We start from the raw sequence: 22,765 nt of genomic DNA, 5'->3' as shown, positions 1-22,765 counted from the left end.
TCTGGCCAGAAAGCAGGTGATCAAATGCTACAAGATGGTTCCTGGTGTGTCAGAGAGGCATTGACCCAGAGATGGGGTCACGTGGTTGTTCAGGGTATGGGCTGCAGAAAGTGCCTGATGCTTCCCCTTCCTTGCACTGCTTTACGTGAGTCTGGCACATGCCCAGATGTAGATTTACTGCACAAGGACAAATATGTACTGTGTGCTGTGCACCCAGCATTTCTGAAACATCCAAATACTGGAGTAATGTGCTGTGTAAACATGTTTCTGTGCAGGGAATCCCAGGGACACAGGGTCTCTATATTAAGCAGATATTTCTGTTTAAATTGCATTTAAAATATAGCATGTGGATACATTTACTCAGGAATTTGTCATATAGAAATGTTTTTAGTACTTTTAATAATTATTTTTTGTCTTTGGAAAAATTGTGGGAGGCAGCTGAGAGACAGAAAGTTACTGCATAACTGTTGCATTTCTCTCTGTAGACATTGTCCATGTTTCCTGCACGGATCCTGCGATTACTGGAATTTGTTGGATTTTCTGGAAACAAGGTAAATGTGAGCTAAATATTATTGGTACATTCCTCTCACTCTTAAATTTAAAAATGGAGACAGGAGTTTATCTCTTCTTCCTCCCATTAGTTGTAACTCCTGAAACACCCTGGTATCACACAAGCATGCTGTTACACTGATGCTTTTGTGCAGCTCAGTTTTCCTTTATTTTTTGTCTGAAGTATTGCACTTCAAAGACTGGGGGGGAAAAAACCCTGTATTTCATTTCTTCTTTAATAGCAACTGTTAGCTTAATTCTTTTGTTTAAAGGAGTAAGTGCTTTTTTGCCTTTTATAATGCTTTCTATTTATAAAACAAGTTTCAAGGAAAAAAAATGTTTCTTTATCAGAGCTGCAGCCTTACATGACAGGTCAATGACTGTCATCACCATTTGATCAATTTACAGGAAGGATCTTATATCTGAAAATAAAATGTCTTGTTTAAAAGCAAGGAGCAGAGTGTGGATTACAACTTAGAAATTTTCAGGACCTATTTCACAAACAGTAAAGGCAAAAATCAAATACTTTCACCTGTCAGTTACAATAACGAAGAGCATCTAAAGCAAAATATTCTCCTAGAACTGTAAAGGCGATTCATGTACCAGCAGAGCTCGGAGAATACTTTGGTGAACACTCATCTTACTACTACAGGTGAAAATTGTCCCTCTAATTGAGTTTGTTGTTTTCTTTTGGGGTTTCTTGTATGACTGTGAGTGGGCTGATATTTGTGTTGATGAGTCAGCTCCTATTACAGTTCTTTAATAACTCACTGAAGCATGACCTAGATTACCATAAATTTAAGCAAAAACTGCTGTCTACACACCATAGAAAGGAGTAAGACGTGTGGATCAAAGCTCATTGATGGTCACTTATTTTAACAGCCTTAAAAAGTCTTTCTGCATTTAACAGGTGTCTAAAACCAAAAGCAAAATTGCAATTGCCCGTGCAATCCTTTCCAGTGGTGATTTCCCAAAGCTTACAACAAGAAGTAGTAGACAAGAGTCTAGAAGGTGAAAGATGCAGTGACAGAGGAGGAGAGGGAAGTTTGCGTGTCATGTGTTGCACCCATCCAGGAGAAAGGAGTTTTGAATACACTGTGTTTGATATTTTACTCTTTTCCATTAAGTGCTCACTGTGAGCATCAGGTTGTGCAAGAGTTATGGTTTGTGCCTTGAGCTGTTTACAGATTACCTGAGAGAGCTGCAGTGCACTGGAGGATGGCTTGATTTTGGTGTGGGTCATGTGTTTATGAAAACTGGATAAAAAAATTGCATTGTGTTATCTTCCAGGATACTAATCTGCCTCAAAGCCAGGCGATTTGCCCTTAGGGACTCTCCTTGTCTCTCAGACATGTCATTTTGGATAGTAAATGAGGACATGCCCAAAGCTCCTTTACTTCCTAAGCCATTTGTGGGCACTGTGGACAACATGATCAACTTAACAGCAGTCTGGAGCCTCAGAATAGTAGGTGGGATAAGATCAAGAAAGTATAAAAAGTAGCCTGAGGCCGTGTTTGTTCCCTTCCAGTTCAAGATGTGCCAGGTTGTGCCCATCTCACTATTCAGGCTCCTTTCCTTTGTATCATTACACAAAATATGGGCTTATTTGTGTTTAGTGGCATCGGCCCTGCATTTGGGCATTGAGGTTCAATGCAGTTTTGCCCAGTTTTGTGGGCAGAGGTGTGTGTCACACACACTGTGCTGGGAGCATGTCTGCCTCACTGGGCAGCAGGTGGAGTGTGTGTTCTATCTGGACTTTTGTGTTTAAGGATGACTAACCTCTCATGGGAGAGCAGGACAGTCCTTGCACTGTCTCCCATGGAAGCACTGAACCTTTCTCACTGAGTCCTCTGCCAGGTCTCAGGCTAATATTTACCCTTGTTCTTATTTTATAGACAATTACAAATGCTGTGCTGCTAAACTGTAGAAGTTTCACATGAGCCTACCATATGTTAAGTGCAATTTGTCAGAGGGTCAGATGACAGCATGATTTCAGGGGAAGGCAGGAAAACTTTTAGATAGAACCAGTTTCTTTCAAATTATACTTCTTTTATGTGGGAGGACATTTTTCCCAACGCAGCTGAGCTGAAGAATACGTTTGATGTGTCAGTTTGAAATAAATTTAATTCCAGTTTCCCACTAAGCATTTTTTTCGAAGTGCATTTTGGTCTCTCCAGATTTTAAATGAAGATTAAATTGAAATTATTTCATGGGATACATTCAAATGCCTTGTGTACCAACTTAATTAGCCAGTTTGTTGTAAAACTGTTAGTAGTATCCATCCTCCTTGCTAAGCCTGCAGTTACGTGATCAGGTCATGGGACATGAACGGTGACCTTGCTCTGCTTTCATTGTCAAGATCCCTAATTAAAAGAGAGTGATTTAAAAATAACATTCAAGAGCTTTTGCTTCATGAGAATAGATGGATTTTAGTCAGTAACAGCTGAAATAAATATGAACCAGCCTCAGTGTTGTCTGATAATGATTTTGAGCACTGTCCTTGTTCGTCCTGCATCTGCTGTGGGATTCCCCACTGTTCATGTAGGAATTCCTGAATGACAGAGCGTTGGATGTCTTGGGACAAAGGTCGAATCAATAAGATACTGATGTAATATAATGTAGTGACAGTCTTGGGAATTGAGAGATTGTGGGGTGTTATGGGGAACTTGGACAAAAGATGAGAGTTCCCATATTGGATCACAATTGTCCCTAAGAAGTGTCATTGCTCCCTGCTCTGTGTTATACTTTATGTCTTTCAGAGTAGCTTATGTTTTGTGTGAAAACAAAACCCAAATGTGCTAATACCATTTCAGAGCAATTACAAAAATGTCATTTTTGAGAAATTACAAACACTTAATGCCTTGACATCTGTTTTATATGCCCTGTAATAGACTTTGTTTGGAAGCTCATTCCCGGTGTTCTGGGATTGCTCATATCATTTGTGACATAGGTGTGGGAAGCAGTTATGGGTTATTTATGGTTAAAAGGTGTGTCCTAACAATTAAATATAATGTACTCACTGGTGCCAGTCACTGGGTGAGCGCAGTTTGTTTACAGAATTACTCCTTAGGCTCAGGTAGTTGCTGCTTGTGCTTTGGTTCCGAGATCCTCAGTTTGATCCCGGTGAGCAGTACAGTGCCCAGCTCATGGCACCTCCCTTGGCTGATGAGGTTTGCTGGCTAATCTCTGGAGGCTCCCTGTGGAGAAAGGGTGTGTGCTTGAAAAGGTGATTCATGTCTGACCCAGGCTTCTGTGCCAAATTGTTCCTTGGAGGAGCTACCTCTGTCTCAGCCAGCCACAGAGGGAGCCTAGGGAGGCCAACTGACTGAGTGTGGGATGTAAAACGTGTTTCCCAGGAACAACCCTTCATCTTCCTACCTTCCTGGGGATCTGATTTTAACAGCAGCAATTTGCAAGAGTGTTTTTGAGGAGAAGCAGCTTTGTTGCAGCGTTTTCTGCAAGCAAGTGTTGTAATACTAATAACAACTACTTCTATATTTCTTTTATTCAAGCTGTGTCTACTGATTATGTTGTTACTTTAATACAGAAAGTTTGGGATATCAAGTGGCAGAGTGAAAAGTAAACACTCTTTAATACCTCTTCTGGACAAAATAGGATTATGGACATAGCACAGAGTGAACTGACTTGCTTGGTGAGCTTCCCATGCCTGTGTAACTACTCAGTTTGAGAATTTGGGTTTAAGTGTGTCAGATTTGCAGCCCTGTTCTGGTGAATGGGCAATGTTCTTAACCCATTTACTTCCCAGTTACTGCTGTCCAGGGTGTGGCTTTGTTCCTTGTCCATACAGATGATAACTTTGTGTTTGGCTCTGATAAAACACGCTTTTGAGACTAAAATATGTGAGATCAATTTGACAAATGATTAAATTATTCTATATGACTAACAGAATTTGTTTCTGCATCATTCTTAGTGCTATTTGCATTCATATGTATTTCTATATTATGTGGAAGATACCAAATACTGTAAGGCCAATGTCAGTAAAGGCTCAGAGAAATATCAAACTTGAAACTTTTCACTGCAGAAAAATGTACTTTGGAAATCTACTTTGGAATTTTTTTCTGCCAAAATTCATTCCATAGAATATTTTGTCTTCTACCTCAAAGTACTACTTTTTAAAAAATCTAAATATTTGTGGTTTTCATCTGGGCAGTTTGCAGAAGCTCAATACATCATGTTTTGTTACTTATTTGTATCAATTAAACTTGTGCTCTCAGAAGAAAATGAAGTGGGTTTTATTTTGCAAAGTGCTTGGTTTCCATTAAGTCATTGATTTTACTGTCTTTTAATTTCTTCTCTAGTGACATGCAAGTCATTATTTGCATTATTTTGTCCCAACTAGATGTTATAATAGACCTGCAAATATGTGTTGTATTTTCCCCTATGACAGTAATTAATGTTGTAAATTAAGATTAAAAAAAACACAAAAAACTGTATTAATGTGAAAACACTTAACTACACTAGTTAAATGAAAAAATATATGTGTGATGAAAATGAAACTATGATTACAGGCTTCAGTGTTTACACAGTAAGCGATAAAGCTGTGGTAGTGTAACACCCCTCAGTCAGCAAGGGCACACAAAGCATGTAAATCTGTTTTGAACATGTAACTTTTAAACAGAATTTTCCCCAGCACACAGTGGATGTCTTACTGTGTATATTTACTAGTAGGCAGATCTCATGTTTGGTACATTTGCATATTTATAATCTTGCTGTTGATATGATGGAACCAGACCTGGAATGGGCTGATAAATGCTCTTGCCTCAGGAACTTGAATCCTTGAAGTTGGTTATCCATCATGCTGTCACTGAATATGAATGTGGCGTTATACTTGATTGCTTTAGTTCTTCCGAAAGGGAACAGAAATACTCTTCTTGTATTTTTCCACTGGTGGTAGTGGGCCAATGTTGTTGCAAAGCTCTTTTTGTTCTTGCCCTGATATCTTTTGCTCTGCTAGTTGCAGATTTTTTTTTCTTAATACCTTTAACTTCCTTGTCTATTGAACTTCAACAAACATGGATACACTGCACAATGGTGATATTTGGGTTTTACCTTGCTTTTAAAAACTCTCTTTGTTTTTTTCTGGAATGCTGTTTAGCAGAACTAGGATGGTGGTGATAAGTTCTCTCATTCTCTTATGTTAACCATGTAATCCATCCCAAGTTGCTGCTCTGTCATCAGGTATTTTCCAGGCTATGCAGTAATTCCATGAAAAACTATTAGATAAATTAATATGTGTATTTTAGCCTTCGACTGCTGTGTAAACAATGTATGTCAGTGCCTTTTTGGGAATTTGGTGAGCAAGCAATCTGAAGATGACACTGCAGAAGTTAAATTAGCAAAACTCAGCTCTGGATCTTTTCCAATGCTTTGTCCCCCTCTCTCTGTTTGCACAGGAACATGGTCTGCTGCAGCTTCAAGAAGGAGCATCATCATACAGCTTTAGGTCGGTGCTGTGTACCATGCTGTTGCTTTGCTATCATACTTTCATGACCTTTGTGTTAGGTAAGATTGTTTATAATAACTCTTGGATTTGATTAGTTCTTGTGGGACACAAGGGGGAAAAAGACTATTCCATCACCTATTTGTTGGTGACTTGTTTGTTCGTAACCAGATTAAATGTAACTCATTTTTGGGTCATTTTACAGTAGTGATTATAACTGAAGAGAGTGTCTTAATTTTCAAGATGGAGGTTTGTTTGACACATAAGAAGGGAGATAATGGGGATAGCCAAGGACACTGTGAGAGCTAAATTTGACTTCAGTAGTCAGATGCATTAATTGGGAGGTTAAAATAATGGCTGCAAGTGATGGATTCATTGTTCGTGTTTATATGTCATCCCCGAATTTTTAGGGGAGGTGATAGCTTCCCACTGACACATGCTTCTCTGTTATCTCCTGCTAAAACATTCTACAAAATGTCTTCTACACATGGGTTTTCAAGTCAGTAAGAACAATGTTATTGGGGCTTCCTGTTTGCTGCCCTAGTGCAGCACCAACCTGTTTTTATACCTTACTTAGCAGAGAGAAAAACCTACGTGTTGGCCAGTTGAGGATGGATAATCAGTACCTTGCATTCCTGGGGTTTTTTTCTCTTTGTTTCCTAACTATTTCTATCACTTGCATTTTTATGCATTCTAGGGACAGGAAAAGGAAATGTTGAGGAGGCAGAAAGACTACTTAAGCCTTACTTGGCTCGCTATCCAAAGGTAAAATGAATCCTAATTTGTTTCGTATGATTGTTTAATGTTTTCTTGTCAAATAACAAAGATCTAGACTTTATGGTCAGCTTGAAAACTGTTACAGAATACTTGTATTTTTATTATTATTTATTACAGGGAGCCATATTCCTGTTTTTTGCAGGCAGGATAGAAACACTAAAGGGTAATATTGATGCGGTAAGTAATCATTTTGCTCTTGGGAAATTAGATTTCAAAAACTTTGGAAAAACTCCTTCAGGAGTGATGTTTCCTTTTTGGCCAATGCTTCCTGTGGCTTTGGCTTATATGTAATTTGTAGTTCATGAATTACAAATAGGAATTTTGAAAATTATTTTACCTAACTTGTTTGTCCACCTCATTTTACTACCCTTCTCAATTTGTGGTGCTAATCTAGTCCAACAGTATTAATGACACAGTTTTTTCATTGTCTTTCCTATCCCGAAGCAAGTTGTGCCTTTAATAAGACCCAGTGGTAATCCTTTGCCTTCAGTCTGAGTGGAGAGTCATACAAGACTTAAAAGAATTATGGAGATGGAGAATGCATGTCCCAAAGCTGAGACAGGGTATCAGCTGGTGTGCAGGGCAGTAACTGCCTTGAAATCCATGGAACCACAGCAATAAATGTCAGCTGAGCGTCTGTCCTCTGCCTTCAGTTTCCTAATTTCCCTAGACACAAACATTAATTTTGATTATGCTTAGAATTTTTATAACTTCCAGGAATGAGGGGGTGTGTGGCAGGGTAAACTTGCTAACACCAGGATGACTGTGTGGCCAAGAATCTCTTGTGTGCAAAACCAGCAGATGTGATTTTGGGAAATACTGGGCTGTTAATAATTTGGAAGTTGCAGGAGCCATGTGGGCAGATCCTGGAGCCCCAGTGTCTGTTACAGCACTGCTGTTTGTGCACTTACACATGACTAAGGCAGTGTTTGGAAATGTCTGTGTGCAGGCAGTCAATAGGTATGAGGAATGCTGCGAGGCTCAGCAGTACTGGAAGCAGTTCCATCACATGTGTTACTGGGAGCTGATGTGGTGCTTCACCTACAAGCGCCAGTGGAAGATGGCTTTCTTCTATGCAGACCTGCTGAGCAAAGAGAACACTTGGTCAAAGGTGAGTAAACAAAAGAGTGAAAGGCCCTGTAGTATCTATTAACTTTCAGTCGAGTTGACTTTCTGTAGCTTCAACAATAGAGATTGTAAAGTAAAACCTGGCCTGCTGTGGCTTTTATAGAGCGATGTGAACTGCAGACATTCAGATCTGAACAGACTGTGGGCAAGCAGAAATCTTTTGGGCCCAACTGGGAGATGAAGATCATCTTGTTGAAGAGGTTCTGCTGTGTATTCACTGGTTGTGTCATCAGCAAAGTGCAGTTAATGGCACAAGTTGCCATTTCTTTCATCACATTATGGATATGAGCTCTTCTGGTGATGAGTGGGGCGAGCCATGGCGGTGCCTCCAGGATAACAAGTTTAATTAGAAGTGGTGCCTAATCCTGCACATATGAAAAGGAGAAGTTCTTCTGTCTAGAATCCTGGTAGCTTTCCTCCCTTCATCTTCCCTTTTTGCTGTTTTAAAAGTGGAGATTACATTTTCACTTTTCCAGTTTGTGGGAATTTCCCTGAACTGCCATGACTTCCCAACTAATGATGAACAGTGGCTTAGCACCTTCATCCTCCAGCTCCCTCGGGATCTATGGACTTGTGCACCTTCAGGTTCCTTCGATGATTTTGAACCCAAACTTCTCCTACACCAGACAGTTCTAAATTCTCCCATTCTCTGCCTTTACCTTTTGTGACTTGGGCAGTGAGGCTGGAGCACTTGGTGATAAAGACTGAGGCAAAAAAGTCAGAGTACTTCAGCCTTCTCCAGATCCTGGGTAACCTGGTCTCCTTTTTTCTTCTAGAGAGGGCCCACGTTTTCTCTAGTCTTCCTTTTATCACCAGCATACCTATAGGATCTTTCCTTGTTGCTCTTGGTGTCCCTGGCCAGACATCAGGGCTTCAGCCTTCCTAAAAACCTGATCCCTGGCTGCTCAGACAATTTCTCTGTGTTCCTCCCAGGCTGCCTGTCCTTGCTTTCACCTTCTGTAGGCTTCCTTTTTGTGTCTGAGTTTGTCCTTGTTCATCCACAAGGCCTCCTGACATTTTTGCCTGACTCCCTCTTTGTTGGGATTCATCTCTCCAGAGCTTGGAGGAGCTGATCTTTGAATATTAACCAGCTTTCTTGGGCCTCTCTTCCCTCCAAGGCCTTATTTCCTGGTAGTCTACCAAGCAGATTCCTGAAGAGGCCAAAGTCTGCTCTCCTGAAGTCCACAGGGAACAACTCTAGAACTTTAGAACCTAGAATTTAGGATATGTTAGCAAATTGTGATTGGACACACAGACTATAGTATTAATTTTTTCTCTGAGCATGACCTTTTCATAAGTTTTCTAGCATGTATACTTAAGAGTATTAAAAACTTATTTACACAACCATGAGATTTGTTCTTGGAATATGGACAGAAACTATAAGCTGATACAAAGTAAACAAAGGCATACGTGATTTAAAAACAATGTTCTGTACTCGCTTTCTAAAATACCTCTTGCTTAAATTTTTGTAAGATTGTGAGCAAAAGCAGCAACTGCCACTTTGTTGCTGGTTTGTGCTTTATATCAATAAAGGCGATGCTGTAAATTCATTTTTCTTTATAGATATTCTTCATTGCATTGGCAGGCTACTTATATTTACATGAAAGCTGCTTATCTCAGTATGTTTGGACCAGATGACTGCAGCCCTTTTGGAGACAGCGAAGCTGAATTATTTAGGTAAAATTTGCAAGCTCACAGTTACAATAGTTCACTATCTTTTCACACCACAGTGTTGGGAGAAGAGAGGCAAAATATTCATTGTGCAGATTTGAAGATCTGTGCAAATAGCATTGGATTGGTAAGAAATGGCAGAGTCAAATGTCCTTTAGACTAAAGTGGACCCTGAGTTCAGACAACAGATATCTCCTGACCTGGAAATACTTTAGGGAAAGGGTATAAGATCTGTCAGTTGTACAGTGACTGCTGCTGTTCCATTTAGTAGTCACATTCTTTTCCAGTTGTTTCCTTTAATCAAAATGACATGTAAGATGTGAAAGCCTTCAATGAATTGTGCTGCAAGATGTGTGCCTCCTTTAGTGGGAATATCAGCACCACTTGATTCTTGGGGTTTGAGTTCAAGAGGAATAAAAAAAGAGTTAAATGTGAGTGATAATCTCACTGTGTTAATGTAATGTTTAAGCTCAAAAATGCCTAAACCTTGCTGGGGCAAAGAAAATCTGATTACTTTGCGGTTTACAATTTTTATATAAAATCTAAATATCTTTATTTTTTTAATGTGCTTACAGCATAATACTTTTCAGGTTTTCTCTGTCCTTTATAATCATTACAAACAGATTTTACTGAATTGGGGATCCATTATGAAGTGAATAGTTATAGTCTGGGAGAATGGGAGGAAGACTTACAGAAGCTGGCTTGCCTCTTTCTTAGTCTGTGAAGAGAGATGAGCCCTTTTTAAGTTCGGTGCATCATCTAATTTAATCTTTCAGTGGGAAAGAGTCCTTCTCCTGCTTGATTAAAGAGGAAGCCTAGAGATAAATGTGCCCTGCATAAAGACAGCTTTTGTGAGTATGTATTGCTCAGCTTCCCAGAGGTAGCAATAGCCCAGTGTGCAACAGCTTTTTTAAGTTCTCCTTGGTTTGATTTTTTTTTTTCTTGAAGTTTGAATGTTCGGGTTTTTTTTCACAGAGGGAAAATTCCTTGTGTTTTCCTTTATACTTTCAGGATTGTTCCCACTCTGAAACTGAAAATTGCAGGGAAATCTCTGCCTACAGAAAAGTTTGCAATTCGGAAAGCGCGACGGTATCTTTCTTCAAACCCTGTTCCTTTGCCTGTTCCACCTTTGGTAAGTTAGAGGTATCCACACACGTACCCTTTTCAACATTTTAATTTATAGAAATAAACCCGAGATAATTAGAATAGTGTCTTTCCATGTTTCTAAGGTAAAACCTCTGCAGGAGACTGGAATGTTCCCAAAGCAAAGCCAAATGAATGTGAGGAATGCTGTAAAACTGGGGCATGCACCAGCCACAGGGAACTGAGCCAGTTGTTTGTGACACGTAAATGTGTTGCATGTGTAACTCATTATTCCAGCTATAGACCAGCGTGCTCCCAACAGCTTTCTTTTGCTTCCCTTTTGAGGAACTTTGCCCTGGGTCTCTTTTGTCACGTGTCATTTACTAACAGAAGACTTTAAGGTACAAGTGAGGGGAGGTGTCAAGGAAACAAAGCAAGAACTGGGGACTGCCTGTAAGCATCTGTTTAATGTGCCCCTGAATGTTTGCAGTTTGGTCTCCAGAGCTCCTCACGGGTGCCGGGATGAAACGATCCTTTGGCCACTTCAGAAAGCCATTGCGACTGTAGATTTTTTATTTACTTATTTTATTTTTTGGTTGTTGTTGTTTAATTTTCTTTTTTTCCCTGTGTTGCTGGGCAGTTCCCTGTGGCTGGACGAGAACAGCTGCATGAGGCACCCATTGCCTTGTTCATGGTGCACTTACAAAAATCTGTCGACAAAGAACATGTAGAAGAACATAAAAGGGTTTTGAGTCCACAGGTTTGCCAAGTGCAGTGGTGTTAACCTCTGCTGTGCCTTGAGCTGTTGTGTTTGAGAAAAAGGTGGATAATTAGTAAATACTCTCTAAAAAAATACCAGAACAAGGAGAGCTTCTTGGAGACCCCAGTGAGTAACCACTTCCCAGCCCACTAGTGGGGATGTGACACTGTGACTCCCAAAGAAATAGAGTTGTTACAGCAGAGCGTGGGTATTCACTGGGGACCACGTTCCACTAATAAGGCTGAAGTGAGAGAAATAATTAGGTTACTTTGACGTGCCTTTCAGATTTCAGAGAGGAAGAAACACACACACCTGGGGTTTGGCTGGGCTGTCCTAGTGGGATTTTGACAGAGCAGGTTTCTGTACCAGGATCTCTCCTTGGAGCAGCCGGGCACCGTGTCCTTGGCCGCTGTGCAGTTGCATTTCCGAGGCAGCAGGTGCCGCAGCTGAACAGATAAAAGCACTTTATGGATGTGGAATTGGGGGCAGAGTCTCATCTCCAGGATTTTTCTTTTCATTATCAAGGGGCTTGCTGAGAAGAGCGAATTCTCAAGCGAGTCTTAGCTCGAGGATTTAGCCGGGAATGAATGTGGTTTGAATACTTTTGTTTCAAAACCACGTTAATGAATCTGCACTAGGTACAGTAAGCTCACCACAGGTTTTCCAATCAATAGAGACCAGATGGTGAAAGCAGCAGTGACTGGGGTTAACATGCTGTTTCAGCTATTCTAGCCTGACAGATTTTTGTGCTGTAGTTACATAACTCAGTTATTCTATATAGAAATTTTATTTTAATTTAAACGCAGACTAGGTCATATAAATAAACAGAATAAATGGATTGGACGCTGATCTCTTCTCTCTGGTGACCAGTGACAGAACTCGTGGGAATGGCATGAAGCTGAGTCAGGAGAGGTTTAGGCTGGCTGTTAGGAAAAGTTTCTACCCCCAGAGGGTGGTCTGGCGCTGGAACAGACTCCCCAGGGCAGTGATCACAGCCCCAGACCTGCTGGAGCTCAAGAAGCATTTGGACAACACTCTCAGGCACATGGTGGGATTCTTGGGGTGCTCTGGTGCAGGTCCAGGAGCTGGACTTGATGATCCTTGTGGGTCCCTTCCAACTCAGGATATTCTGTGAATCTGTCATTAAACAACTTGTCATGAGGGCCAGTCATAAGTCTATGTAACATTTCCATCTTCTGTGATTGCTAGTGGCAATGGGCACATTTGATCTGGTCATATACTGTAAGAGAGAACCTCAATAACAAAGAGGAATTGATCCAATAGTTTTTAATAAAATATACTTTTAGAACAGTTGAATAAGAAAGAAGTTGCTTTCTGTGGGTACATCAAACAAACCCAAGAAATGTAAGAGGCTTACAGTTCAGTTTTAAAATTTTGCTGGTTTGTTTGAATCTTGGCTTAAAGGTTAGGGGGTTTGGTTTTCTTTTTCTTTTGTTTTGCTGTCCTGAGATTTCATATTTTTCTGTGGAAGCAATACATTTCAGTTATTTGTGGTTATTACTGGCCTGGCTAGGACAGAACTGAAAAACCAGAGGAGACAACAAAGGGACAGTTAGCCTTGTGCCTGAATGTTTCCAGTCTGGTTTGTTGGTACCTGCTTCATCTGTAAGTGAGATGGTGTTTGCATTCTATTCAAGCAATCTCCCTTGTATTGTGTGTAGTAAGCAGCTCTTTAGTTGTCTTCCAGGGCTAATTTGTTCTGAAAACCCGTGTAACAAGTTTTCAGTTACAAAGAAAATATGTTTTGACAAACTGACTTTATTTAAAGAACCTGTAATGTTTTCATCATGCAGAGATAAACTAAAATATTTGACAACTACATTTAGGCAGAACTGTAATTAATGATGCTGTCATTTCTCCCTGACCCTAGGAAATGATGTATATCTGGAATGGCTATGCTGTAATTGGAAAATGTCCCAACTTAACAGAAGGCATGTTAGAGACTTTAATTGAAGCAGAAGAAGCATTGGCAAGAAGTTCAGGTAATCAGTGATAGGGTTTAACCAGTTATTTTACAGTGCAATAGCTAAAGATATTATCTGTGAATAGAGAGAAACACTCATTAGTGAAGTTAATGGGATCATAGGAGGAACATAGATAATGAAACCATAAACTGTTTATGCAGATAGGAATATTTTTTTATTTTTAGTATAGCAATAACTTACAATAATAGCAAGTGATTTTCCATCCATGGATGTGTGGATGTGTGCTAGGAATGGTTTATGACATGTATTAAAGGACTGTTTATTTTGGTAGATCAAAATCAGAGCATGTGTTGGCTTGGTTATTTGGATGATGAAGCTTTGTTATCCTCAGATACTGTATTTCAATTTTGAAGAATAAAAGACAAGTTGGTCTTCTGTTTTAAAAAGTGCTGCCAGTTTATGGTGTGACCTTGGGCTGAATGTTCTGGTGTCACCAGAATACAATAGAAATCTGGGGCATCAGGGATGGGCTTCCTTTGCACTATGAATGAGCATAAGATGGGATTGAACTGAAACAGGCTCTGCTACCACATTTTCTGTCAGTCTGTTAATTAGCTATACATGAGAAAGTGGAATTGATGTTTATTTCTTGTCAGTCTTTCACAGCTCCTGTGGGAGTACAACCAGTCTGCACATCTTTTCTTACAAAGCTTTCCCTTGCTCAATATTTGATCTTATTACTATTATATACCACCTTCCTGCAAAAGGATCAAGCCCCTGTTGATAAAGGAATATAGGCTAAAACACTGCATTGCAGTCTTTTCTAGGGCCTTGGTCTTCGTGTGCACAGTCTGTTACACAAGATTTGAGAGAGTTGCCTGAAAGCCTGGCTAAAATTATTTATTTTTAATTAATTGCACAAGAGAGCAGGGAAAATATTTTCAGTGAAGGTGACGTCTTAGGAAAAGGCCTTTGACCCTTTCACTTTCTTTGTCACCGATTTTGTTACAGTATTTTGAGTAAGCGAATTATTTCTCTGTTCCCTTTTTTTTCTCAGTTGACAAATTGTGAATAAGGCTGGATTTTGCAGGGATCTGTAGCTGATTCATGTTTATAGAACACTGTGAGGACGTGTAATCGAAAAGTGGGATATATTTCAAACACACCAACAATTTAAAGTATTGCCTGTTCCAAATATTGACTTGCTGTTTCCAGACATTGTGCTTTCCTTGAGCTTTCCTGACAGGATTCAGAGCTAAGCTATTATGTATTCAAGTATTTTCTCTGAGTTACTGTTAAAAGAATCTAGCAGTATAAAAAGATGCATCTGAGGATGTGCTTCTAGCACATTATACCATGTAAGATGTAAAAACAAGGCTGTTAGCAGAAGTAACATCTAGAAATACAGTTATGCATATCAGGTTTGCATCTAGCAGAGGTTCCTAAATGTTTGCTGACCCAGTCCGGGGCAGTCTGTAGGATATAAGTAGAGGAAATACATGCCTGTGGAAGTGTTCTTGGGACAGATGTCCAGAAGAGGAGGCAACTGTTGGTTTGGGGGTTTTTAAGAGGAGGCAACTGTTGGTTTGGTGTTAGTTTGGGGGTTTTTTTTAATTCTTGTGAAATAATTCTTCCATGGCCTTGAGTCATCTCACTGTGCACATACTCAGTGCATCAACCTTTGCCCTCTTGCCTGTTTCTTCTAAGTTAGTTTACTGGATAGTCTTTGGGCATCTTCCCTGGGATTTGTTTGCAGAGGGCTGCAGTACCTTTGGTATTTATTTCAAGGAATTATATATATAGGAGCCTTTGTGGGAATTTGCAATTCAGTCACTCCAACTGTAGGACCAAGGCCTCTAACTCAATACTCCAAAGGGAAGCAGCTGTTTCGTGCAGTCTGTGTCAGCATTTAATCAACTGGAGTGATAAATGAAGAACCAGGTAAGGCTTGGAGCAGTGAAAACAGGATGACATTCAATAGCATCAGATGCAGTATCACACATTTTGTAGAAATTCTTTTTAGTTAGGATTTCATGAATTGGAAATGATTAAGCAGGCTGTAGCTTTTGCTTGTAAACTTTAAGATTAAGCTGCCTCTATGGATTGGCTATGGAAAAGCCAGATGTTTGCTTTGAAATGTGCAGAAATGTTCTGATGAAGGAAGAGTGTTGATAGTAATGACTTTGAACCAGGCACTCATACTTGGAAGTAAATACTCAGAAGAGGTGTAAAGAAGGTATAGTAGGAAAATGAGGAGATGTGAGGTGCAGGTAGCAAATTTCATATATTTTTTTTTAGCCAAGCAAAGGTGGAGAATTCTTAAAACACTTGCCTACAAATAGGCCACGTGACTAGAAGTCAAGGAAGAAGAGCTGTACCTACTTAAGGGCAATAAAGGTTGAGAGATTACAAACTGAGCCTCAGTATTTACAAAGTGAACACCTTAAATTAGTTTTTGCCTGTCAGAACAGTGGGGTAGCCTTTCAGTGGGAGTAGGGAAGGAAAGAACAGCCCAACAATTTTTAGACAAAGTTTGATTGATTTATGAAAAGGTTGATGTTTGTTTGTCTCTGCCTTAAATTAAATTCACCAATTAGTTCCTTCTGCCCTGTGATTCAATAAATGGATTGTGCTCACACTTGCCTTTTTAGAAGTTTCCCTACAGGGTAGGAAAGTCTCTTCTGTTCTAGAGTTTTCTAAAATGTGCCATTTACTCCATCCTGCAGCTACAGAATTACTAGCAGATGACCGGTGTGTGATAAAGCTGTTAAAGGGATTATGCCTCAAGCATTTGGGCAAGATCTCAGAAGCAGAAGAACATTTTAATTACATCTATTTAAAGTAAGTTTTCATACCTGGCATGTAGGAGAGCTCTTGAGTTTCAAGTAAGAGGAGATGCAGCCATGATATGAATAGAAGGGAGAGGACTGCAGTACCTTTGGTATTAATTTCAAGGAATTTCCATTTTAATTCCCAGTCTTTATAGCCATGTGTTGAAGAATTTCAAATCCACAATTTTTATTGGGGCATTTTCTCCTTTTAGGGGACTATAGATGCATAAACTTTTTAAGATACCACTTACCCTTTTTTTTTGCCCCCTTCCTTTTCCCAGTCATGAAGGAGCTGCACCCAAAAAGCCAAGTGCAGTTTGCAGAGACAGGTGGCAGCATGATTACACTTGGAACTCCTGAACGGCCTCTCTTCTTGTCAGTTCACATGGATACAACTCATAATATTGTCATCTTTTCTAACACTTCCCTGATAATAAAGGCTTTATTTTCTAATCCTGAGACTGTACATATTGTGTAGGATGCTTATGCAAAATACACATTTAATAACCCGGAAGGTATCTTGGGGTAGAGAACATGACAAGTGTCGTAATAGAGATTGATTGCTCCTTCTGATCTTAGCTAATCTCCTGTTTATTCGTGTATGGAGCTGTTAAATGAGGGAAACAACATATCATTTCAAGGTCTCCAGGCTATTTCTCTTCCAATGCAGTGAGAAGAAGATAAAATATGATCATTATCTAATTCCAAATGCCTTGCTGGAGCTGGCAATACTGTATCTAGACCAGGATAGAAGAGAAGAAGCAATAAAACTTCTGGAAAAAGCAAAGTAAGTGAAAAGCCTGTGTTGATGTCTGATGAGTCAGTTTGGTATTTTACTGGTTAGCAGGAAGCAGAAACATTTCATTAATATCATGGAAACTCATTTCAATTTTTCAGAGGAAGGATGCATGCCTTAGTTTTGGTTTGACTTTGCCAGTGGTAGGTGTTAGGTTTGTTCAGTCTGGGTCTTAAACATCAATTCTGAGAAGAGCAAAAAAAAAAATTAAATATGTTAATTGGAATGTCAGAGGCTTCCATAAGAAATAATCCATGTGTAACAAAATGTAATAATCTTAATATTTACTTATTCATAAAAGATGTATAAAATGAAATCAAAGCTCTGTGTTATGGCTAAAATAGCATTACTTTAATTAATGGCTAGCAGGGCCTGTTCCTTGATGAAATACACTTAAGATAACGCTTCAGGTTGCATTTAGTATCTTTGTATTGTTTCATCTCCATCTGAAAAGCAACTAAACCATCTGCTTTTGCTATTTTGTGTGACTGATTTTTCTGGCTAAGTAGGTTTATCAGGAAGTTGGACTTGATCGTGTGTGTTCTTTATTATAAAATTAACAAAATATAGGGTTTGCTGCTGTCTGAACCTTTACTTCTATGCTGAGCCAAAATTTTGGCAGTGGTGGGGAGAGAGGGAATCCAACCCAAACAACACTTGCCCTCTTCAAGCAGCAGCAGGGGTAGTTCACCTCTCTGGATCCTGAATGAGACCAGATGTCTGCACTTTCCCAGTGCAGAGAGTCACTGCCACAGGTGTGAGCAGCTACAAAACTGGTGTCTGCCCCCAGTTCCAGAGAGGTCAGATAGAGTTTTTATGTTTTGATTTTTTTTTTTTGTCCAAATCAGTCCTCTCTGCAAGACAGAGTGGCGAATCAGCCTACTAAAGATTATGCCAAAAGCCTGTCAGCACAAAAATTAAAATATTGCAATCCTTAATCTTCTCTGCTTGTACTTGTAAACTCATGGAAGATATTAAGAGCAGCAAAAATTGCATTAGCAAAGTGCAATGGAAAGTGTTTCAGTTGGCTTCACATTCCTGTAAACATGCCTCTCCTGTCCTAATTTCCTTTGTTCAAATCTCTAGTAAAAAGAGATCTAGAAAATAATGATTCGAAGCTGCTTGTTCCAGCTGGAACTTCTGTCTCGCGCTGCTCGGCCACTGCACCTTTCCCTGACAGCTCTGAGTGTCCCAGATCCCCTCAAGGGAAGGTGTCTGGCTTAAAGGGGAGCACCAGCAGACTACAGCTCTGAAAAATTTGTTGTTGCCCAGTGTATGAAAGCTGATACTCAGACTTGCTGGGCCCAAAGAACCCGTGGAGACTGCAATGATATAAAAACCCCCACAGAAACAACGATCCACCACAAAACCCCCCCTGCCTGGTATTTCAGTCAGCCCTAAAAAAAGGTGCAGTCCTTACATTTCCACCTGTGGCATTAAAATGCTTTGATTTATAAGCTTTCAGCTACAAACTGAATGTCTTGGCAGCCTCGAGGGGGAGAAGCACGGTGGCCGCGGTGGGTTTCGGGAGTGCAGAATTATGTTTGCAGTTGGCAGGAGAGCCAGGCGAGCACTTGGCTGGTGCATGACGCTTGATTTGCTTGACCTAAATCCCCATACTGCTGCTGGCTGGAATTTTCAACTCTGGGAGAAAGAGTGGAACGAGATGATAAACAGTTTTGGCTTGGTCGTGCATGGAAGTGTTTCTATTTGTTTGACTGTGAGCTACAAACAAGAATATCAGCGTGCTGATGAGAAGTACTAACTCTGCATGACAAAATCTACTTAATTTAAGGAAAAAAAAAATCTCCAAAGGATTTTAGATCAGCACACAGCAGAACCCAGTCACCTCCTTTTCTCAGTCAGCCTCTTGGGTGTTGCATACATAAAATTATAAGCTGGTATAGCATGGGTGTGGAATTCCTTGTTTTCAGCAAGAGACTGCCATAGTGACAGATACCATGCTTGGCTGGAATTATGAATTTTGAACTGAAATGCTTTTAAGGTATACAGAGCTTAATACTTAATGTTATGTTTCTGTAAAGATGACAAATATCTTCTAAAAGAAAATTAGCATGGTCTAATCCCTCTTTGGTATCTGGATTCTGTATCCATCCTGCAGGAGCTGACATGTTAATTCCTATTAAGTAGGATCTGCACTTTCTATGTGGTCCTGGGGCAATTTTTCTTTTTTTATATAAGCTTTTCCATGATAATACAGATTCTTTGAATGTTCCAGTAACTCTTTTAGAGCATGACAGAGCTACTGGAGACGATAGGCAGGTGACAGTGCCGAGCCGAGTCAGCCACTGGATGTGTGTGGTGGAACTCCTGCCAGTTTTTCCTTGGGCCTGGTGTATTGCTCCTCAAAAGCTGATACAGAGCCTCATGTGTGCCCACTTTCTCTTTCCAAGCTTCTGAGGCAGCAAATTGTCTGGCTTTACTTCCAACACACAGTGCACATCATTGGCAACCATAGGATGGAGGTGGAGTGTTTCCCTCTTCTGGTTCAGGACAGCTTCTCCTTCTCTCTTTCTTTTTTCTCTTCCGTGCCTCCCCTTTACTTTCTTGAAATGACCCTGATGAATTGAGTCTGCTTTATTAAAATTATTTTTAAAAATGCTGAAAATATTTGTATTCAAATCTGTCAGTTATATTTTGAGGGGGGAGGAAATCTAATTTCTGAATGTAAACTAAGTGGGTGCTACAGATAATTAATTTGGACTCCATATTTTGATTGAGTGGACCAGATTCAATTTCTTATTAAGCTATATTTTTCTGGTAATTGCCAGACAGTGGCACTACAAATAAAGAACAAAGAACTGCATTGTTTGGCCAGGAACACATGCCTTGTATTTTAGAGTAGGCAGCAAAGGAGCTTTTTTGCTGTATATAGTTATTTGCTTAAAATAGTAATACAAAGATAACTTGAAAATGTTTTAAATATATATATTCATCACAGTGGATCTGCTTTTGTTTTAGACAAAACTACAAGAATTACTCCATGGAAACAAGGACACATTTCAGGATTCAAGCTGCCCTGCACCAAGCCAAATCCGCCCCAGAAAATGGAATGCACTCTGGAGCCTCAGCAGTGTCGTAACTTTTTCTTCTTTGATGTCCTGTTTGTTGCAAACTTTGGTGCAGAAAATTACTGACACTTCAGAGTTATTTTTCCTTCTCTTTCAAGTCAGTGAAAAGCCAAATAACTTAAAATTTTAAAGGTGATGCATAAAACGTTAATCTCATGTAACAACATGGCAAAAAACCTCTCAAACCAACCATATAACCCTGAAAAATATTGTTTTTCCAGCAGTGGCTTTTTGAATATTTACATCTGTGTCATTCAGTTTTCAATCGTGTGCCTTTTTCTTGCGTTCGCAACGTTATGCTGTAGCTTTGCTTAGTGAGAGAGGGGAACAACTGAAAAAAACCCCCAAACAACAAAACTTCAGGTGTCATGGATTTAATCTCATATAGCTCTAAATGTTTCTTTGGATCCATACTGCCAGCAGTTGAGAAGGAAGCATCGCTTTTTCCCAGCACCTGCGTTGTTGGAATGGTGTGAGAAAATCTCGGTGCACATGGAACACATCAGGGAGGAGCTCTGGATCCTGGGCATTTCTAGTTGTGCATGGGAAGTTCCCCTTTACCAGCTTTTACCAGTCACATTTTGCTTCTTTAAAAAACTTGCTGGTGAAAAGAATGGTCTCCCTTATGCTGGTACCTTGACTTTAATTTGGTTTTTCCTGTCAAGTCCGCTGCTTGTAGCGGCTGAATAATTTACTGAGGATTGCGGGGGGGAAAGGTGATGACAGTATAAAACTGCATCACTTCTTCCTTGACCACACAGAGTTCTTAGAAAATGTTTTTGCCACAATGAGCGTGAGCTGAAGTTTATATAAAATTTAAAGCACAAGTCCTTGAAGGTCATTTAAGAAACAGCAATATTGCTCTGGCTGCACAGCGATACAGGGGTTCCTGTGACACTCCGTTCCTTAAGATGAGTGTCCTTAGGGCTGCCCAACTGGAGATGTCCATGTTGAAAGAGGCTGATGCTTCCTCTGTGAAGAAGCTGGGGCTGGAGCAGGTTCCCTTGGTACAAAGGAGTCCTTTGTCTTTTTGCTCTTTATTGATCTTTTGGGAGATTTTCCATGTAACTGGCTTTGGGAGTAGAGCAATGAGCTGGGTCTGCTTTCCGATGCTGGCTGCCATGGAACTGCTGCAAAACTGGTGAAGTCAGTTGTAACACAGCTTTGACTCATATTTATTGTTCTCCAGGCTAGTTCCATGTTTGTAAGCCTATGGGTTTTTGGGGCACACTTCTACCTCCCTTTTGAAAGAGCTTCTTCCCCATGACCCATTCTGATGGGTGGAGATGGGAGGTCTTCTGACAGCCCTTTTTCTCCAATGGAGATGTTTGCCAGGAAGATTCATATCTATGTACCTCACAGTGAATGTCCTTTCTAAAGTGATTGTTCCCAGCAGAAGAGAAAATCGACAGTTTATAGCTCTGCTTTTACCTCCTCTAAGGAAATTACATTGTTTTGTAATTGCAAAATAATATGCAAGGAGACAGAACCACCTGTTCCTCAACAAAGAGAACTTGCATTGTCTTAAAAACAGACACCCTTTATAAAAGCCTTTCCAAGTCAAAATCATAGGTGAAGAATGTGTTTTATAAAGTGACTTTCTCAGATAAATTCAGTTCAGATAAATTTCTCAATTCAGATAAAATTCAGTATAAACAGTTACGCTATTTACGTGCAGCACATCAAAACTTCAGTGTAAAAACTCAGTCATTCTTTGTATAGAATAAAAAAGTTTCTTGTTCTATTATTGCATATAACGCCTCTTTTTCTAGTTGTGTCCTTTTCAAATATTTTGGCAGCCTTAGCATCTTCTAAGCAAGTAATAATGCCATGTGAAAATTAGCATAAATTGTACTTTGCAGAAAGTGAACAATCCTTCTGAGTGTTAGATTCATTTCTCAAGGCCACTGAAACCTCTTTGAAATTTCACCCACAACAGAGTTTCCCCTGATCTTAGATACAAAGCACAAAGGACATACTATGCAATACACAGCCAGCTTCCCTGATGCTTTGCACCAATGAAAATCCCAAGATTTTCCTAAGGTTTTCATAGCCTTCAGAAGACTTTCATAGTCAGCTTTGGCTGAACACCAGCACCAGTGACGTTGTGGACCTGATCTCCAGCTTCAGCTGAGGACTTCGTAGTTCACTGTGATCTTTCACTCTTTTTGGCTCCCAAGCAAGAGGAAATAATCACCTTCCTGATGCAACAAGGATTTATGGACTAATAATATGAATTCACTAAAGGAAAATAACACCTTGCTTGCTAAAGGATGAGTGGAAGGTCTGGTACATTGCCACTGTGTAAGTATTTCAATGTGTTACATTTTGAATTGCCCACCATGACTTTGCTCATCAGTTCACTTCATTTGGTGCTCTTCCCTGGCGGGGATCAAAAACTGTGGTGTTAGTGTGGGCTGGAAGGTCAATGCTGGGATTGTTTTTCCACTGCTCCTCCTGAGGCTACTGCATTCTGCCTGGAGCAGCTCTCCAGAACAGGGAATTGCTTCATCAGCCTGGAGTCCTGAGTGCAGTGAATTAGGGAAAGCACAATTGGTGTGAGTTCTCAAACAGCCTCAGAGTTCAGCATGTTCATTTAAAAAAATAGCTGATATTCTAATGGAATCACAAATCAGAGACTGGAGCATGGCCTAAGATTCAGGAAATGGAA

General features: G+C 39.9%; 1 protein-coding gene across 3 annotated transcripts in view; it reads left to right on the top strand.

The window, feature by feature from the left end:
• TTC39A (tetratricopeptide repeat domain 39A) overlaps window positions 1-22,228 on the top strand; it is a 45,508-nt gene extending 23,280 nt beyond the window's left edge. For all 3 annotated transcript variants that reach the window (XM_027649191.1, XM_027649190.1, XM_027649192.1), the window contains exons 8-18: window positions 486-551; window positions 5,964-6,072; window positions 6,708-6,775; window positions 6,905-6,964; window positions 7,737-7,898; window positions 9,501-9,592; window positions 10,598-10,718; window positions 13,321-13,432; window positions 16,102-16,216; window positions 16,877-16,993; window positions 19,985-22,228. In XM_027649191.1, coding sequence (XP_027504992.1) covers window positions 486-551; window positions 5,964-6,072; window positions 6,708-6,775; window positions 6,905-6,964; window positions 7,737-7,898; window positions 9,501-9,592; window positions 10,598-10,718; window positions 13,321-13,432; window positions 16,102-16,216; window positions 16,877-16,993; window positions 19,985-20,105 — 1,143 coding nt within the window. In that variant the 3' untranslated portion in view covers window positions 20,106-22,228. The remainder of the gene's footprint in view (window positions 1-485; window positions 552-5,963; window positions 6,073-6,707; window positions 6,776-6,904; window positions 6,965-7,736; window positions 7,899-9,500; window positions 9,593-10,597; window positions 10,719-13,320; window positions 13,433-16,101; window positions 16,217-16,876; window positions 16,994-19,984) is intronic.
• Window positions 22,229-22,765: the final 537 nt, after the last annotated feature.

This window comes from Corapipo altera, unplaced genomic scaffold (assembly GCF_003945725.1).
Source record: "Corapipo altera isolate COAL_440 unplaced genomic scaffold, ASM394572v1 112, whole genome shotgun sequence".
NCBI lineage: Eukaryota > Metazoa > Chordata > Aves > Passeriformes > Pipridae > Corapipo > Corapipo altera.
The sequence above is the reverse complement of the archived record's forward strand: the minus strand, read 5'-3'. Positions and strand labels throughout refer to the sequence as shown.